The 7949-nt window shown below is 38.4% G+C and overlaps 1 protein-coding gene across 3 annotated transcripts in view; it reads right to left on the bottom strand.

Moving 5' to 3' along the window:
• Positions 1-3432: 3432 nt before the first annotated feature.
• Positions 3433-7949, bottom strand: part of LOC108269284 (solute carrier family 45 member 3) — a 37770-nt gene continuing 33253 nt past the window's right edge. For all 3 annotated transcript variants that reach the window (XM_017475056.3, XM_017475058.3, XM_017475057.3), the window contains 2 exons: positions 5444-5709; positions 3433-3994 (listed from right to left, as the gene is read on the bottom strand). In XM_017475056.3, coding sequence (XP_017330545.1) covers positions 3599-3994; positions 5444-5709 — 662 coding nt within the window. In that variant the 3' untranslated portion in view covers positions 3433-3598. The remainder of the gene's footprint in view (positions 3995-5443; positions 5710-7949) is intronic.

Below are 7949 nucleotides of genomic sequence, written 5' to 3'. Positions count from 1 at the left end.
ATCAAGTTTTACCTTGTGGATGGAAAGCTGCTATAAAAAGAAACATGCAGCAGGTGGCGCTGTTTCATGTCACTAGAATCCATAGTAATCCGTTTAAATAGTCATGAACAGGGGTTGTAGAGCTACTTACTTTACTACACCAGCATATCCTAGTTCTGCTCATCAGTAGGTGTTTTTCACATCCTCTAACACGCCTGACAGCACACCAGCTCATTAACTAAAATCCTTCATCATGTTAGAGCAAACATTTAAATGTACAATACAGAGCTTAGTTTCTTTAGTCTGGGAAGCATTGGGCTACATGATGTGCAAATACAGTTTAAAAATCTATAACTACACTCATTTGGCAGTTATATTTATAGGTGAAATTTGAAGGTAAACAATCGCTGACTAAACGCCATGCACATTTTGTCAGTACATCAGTTGAAAAGGACCACTATGTCTGAAGGGACCTAGTTTTATTTGTATGTTACTGTAAGATGTTCAACATTTATAGGAGGTGTCTCCAGTGTCAGGGCCTTGTAACAGACAGAGGTAAAGCAAAGTTTTCTGACATGGGAAAGTCTGCAGCACAGCGGAGTTTGCAGATTGTCTAACATGCCAAGCTGTGTTTTGTTTCCCATATGAACTTCAAGAAAGTGGGGGGGGAAAAAAAAAAAAAAAAAAAAAAAAAGCAAGGCTGGTGAGGGAAGGACTGTTTATAGCTGCTATAACATAAGCTGTAACAGGAACTAACTTGTTCTGCAACATTAATTCAATCTAAAATGAATGAATGATGACTACTCGGTCAATAACATTAAATACATTGCTAAATAAAAATTCGTTAGCGTGAACAAACGGCAGCACGTGGTTCATAGTGGTAACACTAACTGCTGCATCACACCACCATGCTGTTGATTATTTTTCCGTACCAATACACCCCAGGTGCTTCCTTACCATTTCATTTAGCAAAATAATGACTAAATAGCACAGCTATTAATATCTGACAAAAATAACCAGACATTTGAGATGAGTGTTATGATATATTTAATTTGATACAGTTCAACTATTAAAATATGATCCAAAAGACTTCTATTGGGCAAATATAGTGGTTATAAATTTCTCACCTGATCAGACACATTATCAGTATCTGGGATGCAGTTATTAAAGCTGCATGCTCAAGTGTGTCACTGTGAAATTCCATGAAGCAGTTATTTTACCCATGTGCCCTGTTTGCAAGAGCACAAAGCTAGCAACAATTGAACAGCAAACACTGATTTGTGTTTCAGGATGGCATAACGAATTTATACCATGAGCTTCAGACTTTAAGAACACTGTACAGCCAGCTTGAGTCAGGATGAATACATTTTTCATATAAATAAACAGCGTCTATTTTTACTTCTATAAAGTAATCGTGTCAAGAACTCCCTGACTCATACAGCAAAGACACAAAATAAACAACATGCTTGTTTTTCACAGACCTAATAAATAAGTTTAGGCACTTTTAAGTCGACCTTTAAAGTCAACCAAGAGGACAGGATGTTCTTCAAAGGTTTCTCAAAGCAATTTCTACAGTATTAAGTTAATAAAAAAATCAATATAATGAAATCAATGTTCTTAAAAGGGTTTTGGTCTATTATAATAAATGTCAGTAAGCATAAAAGCATACAATGTACTGTACACTACCAGTCAAAAGTTTAGACGCGCTCGGCTGAATATCACTTGAAGTAAAATCGTCTCCCCAAACAGTTTTCATTTAGAACCAGTGAGGGGTTCGGCGTATTCGGGAACCTCCTGGGTGAAGCGCATCGTAAATCTGAGAGAAGATGCTGAGAGTTTGTAAAACTCAATCAGAAATATTGTAAGAATTTAAAATAAATTGTTTGAACACTTCCTGGTCCATATGTAATTCCATACGTGATTAAAAGTCCTAACCTTCTCATTGTTATGTGAAAGTAGAAAATAGCAACGATTAAGAAGGGGTGTACAAATATTTGACTGGCAGTGTATTAGATAATGGCAAAAAACAACGAGTACAACAACAACAACAACTACAGCAACAACAATGCCATTACATTATTAACCAAACCACAACAGGCTACAAAATCAATTTTAAATCAATGACCGTATTTTAAAAAAATTATTATTGAATTAATTTGATGCAAAATTGTGAACAGCAGACATAATAAATTATCTATTACTCATGAATCATTTATTTTCAAATAATTTATGGCTGTTTAATGTAAATATACTCTGAAATTTTGACTAGATACACCACCAGTAGACAAAGATATTTATGCTTTGAAAGCACATGGGTCTGTCCTGAGAGTTCTACTGATTCCCCACTCTCGCACTCACTCTCAAATGTAAGTAGTCTCACTCTCTCATACTTTCGCAGACACTCTCCCACAAACATTCTCACACACGCATTCTTGCACATGCACTTTTAAGCAAACTCTCACTCTCTCGCACACATGCGCACAGACACATTTGCAAACCCACTCGTGTACTCTCATGCACTCTCACGCGCACACACATTCTCTCACATGCTCACACATACTCTCTTGCATACACTCACATACGTTGCTCACACATATTCTCTTGCATACGCTCACAGACGTTCATACAACCCCGTGCACACTCAAACACGCAATCTTGCACACAGTCTTTTTATAAATTCATGTCCAAACATAACCCCAATTTCCATGCCCTGCTATAGCATCATTTCCATGATGATGATGAAGATTTATGGCACAAAGTGTTTCTACAGTATCATTTATGTAGTATAACTCTGTACAAAAATAAGCTAGATTGTCATTTTTTTAGCTTCTGGCTCAATTTGGCTATTAGTGCGGCTTACTAACCACGCAGACAAAATGTATTCCACGAACTATATGATGTCCGCATGAAGCAAGCAACAGAACATAAATACAGATGACCTCGGCAAACAGGTTGCATCAAAAAATTCCCATAGGGATATAAATGTGTGTATGTATACATTATTAATGTACAAAAATATATACAAAGTAAAAGTTATTTTTCTAAATATTTACATGACAAAGGCATTGCATCACACATCGCATCTATCTGATGCAATTGTTGGTCCAAGTTGTGTGGGTTTTTTTTTTTTTTGGTGGGTGCATATGATATGATTGAACTAAAAAGCCTGAGCATTGTGACGTTATCTTCACAGCAATGTAAAGCCATACAGGCCTGCGCTGAGGATAAAGTACAACAGTTATGTAGAGTCAGTGACTGAAAATAACGACTGTGATAAGACATGCCATTAGTGCAAAGAAAAGAAATTAAACAGTTAAATTAACATTAAATAAGCTTCAAAAATAGGTTTCCTTGTCTGGGCCAACGAGTGGTGAGAATGACTGACAGGAAGGATGGTGAGACAGGCAGGATGTTATTGTGTGGGCAGACAGGAGAAAGAAGAACAGCAGGTCATGATGCTGAATGACTACAGATTTATTACAGGTTGTTTTTTTGTTTTTTTTCAGGCTGGGTTTTGGTATTCTAGTAGCATTAAGCCTAAATCTGTGTTCTAAGAACCTGTTTATTCCTGGAGAGAAGCCTTAAAAGGCACCTAGACTTTCAAATTTAGGATTTTCTCCTAGTGCTCAAGGTCCTTCTGTTCAAAGATGACACGTGTGGCAAAATACACACTGATTGCACCAAAAATGGCAGAAGCAGCAATGTAGGCAGTGACTGACTGTGTGTACTGGACAATCATGCCCATGAACAGAGAAGGGAAGACCTGAGAGAGCAAGAAGGTGCTATCAAGAATAGCAAAATCCAAGCCTATGCCACGTTTGTCATAATCATCTGATCTGTAATCGACGTGCGTAGCATTCTGACTGTAATATTCCAGGTCATCCTGGTCATAGCGGGCATGGCCATTATGGTTCAGATCACTCATGTCTTCATTCAGTGTGAGGCATATTGTTTCAGGGGAGATGTTTATCCTGTTTGTGTGTGTCTTTTTGGTTTTGTTGGTTGCCATATACACCTGAGGGGGAAATCAGAGTAACCAGTAAGATCTCAGAAGTACCATCAGAACATTATTTTTTAAAATGCAATATGCTTTTTTTTTTTTTTTTTAAAAACAGCATCAAGCTAAAATCTATTAATACATTCTTAAAACAGTACCCTCAAGGAGTGCTTCGTTGAGTTCTCTTAAAGGGAAACTCTTAAAGGGTTTGATCATAGGACCTTTAAATGTTCCCAGAGGAACATGTTTAAGAACCATTCAAGGACATTTAATTACTATATTGGTTTGAGAAATGAGATTTAAGTAGATGAAATACATAAGTGGTATCCCAGTTTTGGACTGAACATTTTAGTTTTGTTCCTGATTCCAAACCAGGCAATTCAACTCCACAGGTACATGAAGCATCTGTTAACTTGGGTCAAATAAACCACCTCAAATCAGGACTAGGGTGCAGAAAGATGCTCAAATAGATGCATACACTGTGGTGGCAGGTTATTCCATGCACAAAGACTTCCTGAACTTCTTGAAACAGTTTATACCCAAGACTCATTCTTGCTTCAGTGGACCATCTCACCTGGATACTGTAGACTTGCACCCAAGAACTGCTGCTTTAATCATAAAGATTGTCCTGTGCTCATCCCTGGACTCTTATTCACAATCTGCTCATGCTGTACATCCTTTCAACACACTTAGTACTGTTTGGTCTTCACTCTTCTACACCTGTATACTGTAATGATTCATAATCACACTAACTGGTGTCACTGAGAAAAGGACGAATTCCCTTTGGAGTTTTGTCAAGGTTTCTTCCTCAGGTCAGCTCCAGGAGTTTTTCCCTTACCATTGTTGCCACTGGCTTGCTCATTACCTAAATCTACACCAAGATCAGGCCAATTCTTGCTTTCTTTGTGCTACAGAAGCAATGAAATCAAGTGTCATGTTCCTGGAACCACTGAGTATGATGTTCTGCTGCAAGTCTGGATATACCTAAAGGGACCAACCTGACCAGTGATGTTCATGGAAGCAGTGGCTTTCAGAACATTTTTCTCACATTTTTGGTATTCTTTTAGCATTCAGTTTTCTTTCTGGTCAGTAAAATTGAAAGTAGCAGATGACCCAGGGTGGGTGTCATTGGACTTTTGGCATTACAGTCCATATAACATTAGTCAGAACATTAATAGCGCCCTCACATTCATGATAAACTGGATGGGACCATGGATTTGTGCTGCTCACACCAATTGCTGATGCTGATGAACCTCCTGGGCCCACTGGAGATGCACTTTGTTATTATTTGTTGACAGTATCAGCACCTAACATGAACATCTGCTGTCAAAGCCAGTTTGATATTGAATTAAAGTCTACTAAGGTTAGTAAAATTGGCATATCTTTTTGCTTTCAAACATTAAAGTGACTTGTTTTACCCATTCCATTTAGCAAAGGGTATAAGAAAGACCTAGTGTAAAAGCCTACCTCCTTCTCTTGGTGGTAGTGGCAGGTAAGTGTGTACGGCAGAGTCTGTAAGGTGGCAAAAGCAAAGCCGGTAAGGGCCGACATCCCCGTGACCAACAGCACACTCTTGGACAAGCAGATGACTAGCGCCGAGAGGGTAAAAGATACCATGCTGAACAAGAAGACCTTCCTGGAGCCAAATGTACACACCAGCCGGTTCATGATTAATGAGAAGAAGGTTGAGGTAGCACACTGCAGGAACAGCCCCAGACTGCCCATACGGATACCTGGAGAAACAGAAAGTAAAATCATTATTCTGGAAGATCATAAACGTCATAAACATTCGCATTTCCAGACAGACAATAGTATTCTAAAGCAGTGGCATCAAAGCAAAACTAGAGTCACGGCAAAAAAACGATCACAGACATGTAAACAAGAAAATTATCTATTGGGTAAATCACTTTCTAAGTAATTTAGTGTAGGTTGCTTTCTTAACCAGTTGTTCTTCATTTGCTGAGTCCAAATCAGAGAAAATGATACTTTGTTTCAATTGATATGTGGTGACTCTCTATTTGGTTTGGTTTCCCATTGCAAATAATTCAATAAACCAAGAGCAAAAAAACAACAAAAAAAACAACAACAAAAAAATCTTTTGTTGAGAGACGTGTGCAGTTGAAAACAGTCATAAAATTCTCATTCATTGGTCAGAAATACGGGAAAAGGTAAGATTCACGCAGGAAAACACAAAAAATTTACTCCCGAGCACGGAGAATACAGAGCCGACGCTAAAGAAACAATTACAGAATTGAATAATTTGTCAGTTGAAATATACAGAACACACAGCATTTCTAAATTCTGCAGATGTGAAAAAGGCTCTGTAAGACCAGGCTTAACTTGTCTCCAGGCTCCAAATGTATTGCTGGCTGTCTTTTTAAAGATCGTGAGAGTTCTGATAGCTTCGCCAAAACATTACAGACAAAGCTAACCTTAAATCTTCCATGGCACATGTTTGAAAAGGCACTGGATTTCCATTTTAAATGACTGAGCTGTATTTACACACCATAAATTCTATTTAAACATAGTCCAGCAGGCCAACACTCTCACAGAACAAAGCATCCATTTGCCAGTCTAAGAGCTGTGCTTAGAAATAAACTAGTAAATTGGATATAGTTCGCTGTTGCTATTGATAGGTGACCCCAAAAGACTTCATTTATTAGTACTTAGGTGTGGACCAAGCTTGTCAATGTTCTGTGTTGGAGAAAGTGCATTTGGGATGCTAGGTAAAGTAGGAAAGCTCTTGTTTAAAGGTGTGTGAGCTGTTGGTTAGTTGAAGTAAGGCAGTGATTCATGGCCGTGCGTCCATCTGGATGTTTGGATGACTCACACAGCATAGTCACTGACCGTGGGTGAAGGTTAACTCAAGTTCACTTAGAAGAGCCAGACACACTGGCCACGAGACAGGAAGCACAGCACCAACTCCAGCAAAACAAACTCATTACCAGAGGAAAAATGATTACTTGAGGGGGGTGACAAACACAAAGCAGACTACTTCTGACAGAAAACAGACGGTTGAGTGAGGCCAAGGGCTGTGAATTCTCATTAGAAGAGGCAGGACATTTCTGTTTAGTAACACTGGCACACATTTTTTCAACCCCATCCATCCCTTACCTTTACCTCCCACTTCAGTGATTAGCAAGAATAGCCTTTGTTTACTAATAATAAGAGTTAACAGTTACATACTGTGCTGTGAACATGGATTTCTTCTGTTTTTGTGCATCTCCCACACTAAATTGTTTCAGAAATTCAACAATTTAAGATAAAGTAAAGGCAACCTGAGTAAACACAAAATAGAGTTTTTTAAATGATTTTGACATGAATGATTTTGCTTCAGTAAATAACTACCTAATACCAACTGAGCCTGTGTGAAAATGTAGTTGCCCCCATAGTTACGAATTCCCCAAATCTATGAAACTGCATTCATAATGGGGTTCAGCTGGACTAGACTCAACCAGGCCTGATTACTGCAAACCCTGTTCAATCAAATCAACACTTAAATAGAACTTTTTCAAAAGCAGGAAGTTGATTAAAACGGTCTTACCCAGTAACACACTATGGCAAAGTTTATAAAAAAAAAAAAAATAAAAATAAAAAAAAAAAAAAATTCCAGAAATGATGAGGAAGAAGGTGATTGAAATACATCAGTCTGGGAAGGGTTACAAAGTTATTTCAAAGGCTCTGGGACTCCAAACAACCACAGTGAGAGCCGTTATCTCCAAATGGAAAAACTCTGCACAGTAGTGAACCTTAACAGAAGTGGCCAGCCCTCCAAAATTCCTCCTAGAGCACAGCAACCATGGACATCATCAAAAGACCTAGGGCCTCTCTTGCATCAATAAAGGTCACCGTTCATAACTCCTATCAGAAAAACACTGGGAAAAAATGGCATCCATGGAAGAGTGGCGAGGTGAAAACCACTGCTAACCCAGATCATCATTAAGACGCGTCTGAATTTTGCCAAAACACACCT

Source organism: Ictalurus punctatus, chromosome 8 (genome assembly GCF_001660625.3).
Source record: "Ictalurus punctatus breed USDA103 chromosome 8, Coco_2.0, whole genome shotgun sequence".
Classification (NCBI taxonomy): Eukaryota; Metazoa; Chordata; class Actinopteri; order Siluriformes; family Ictaluridae; genus Ictalurus; species Ictalurus punctatus.
This window is presented reverse-complemented; position numbering and strand designations above follow the sequence as displayed.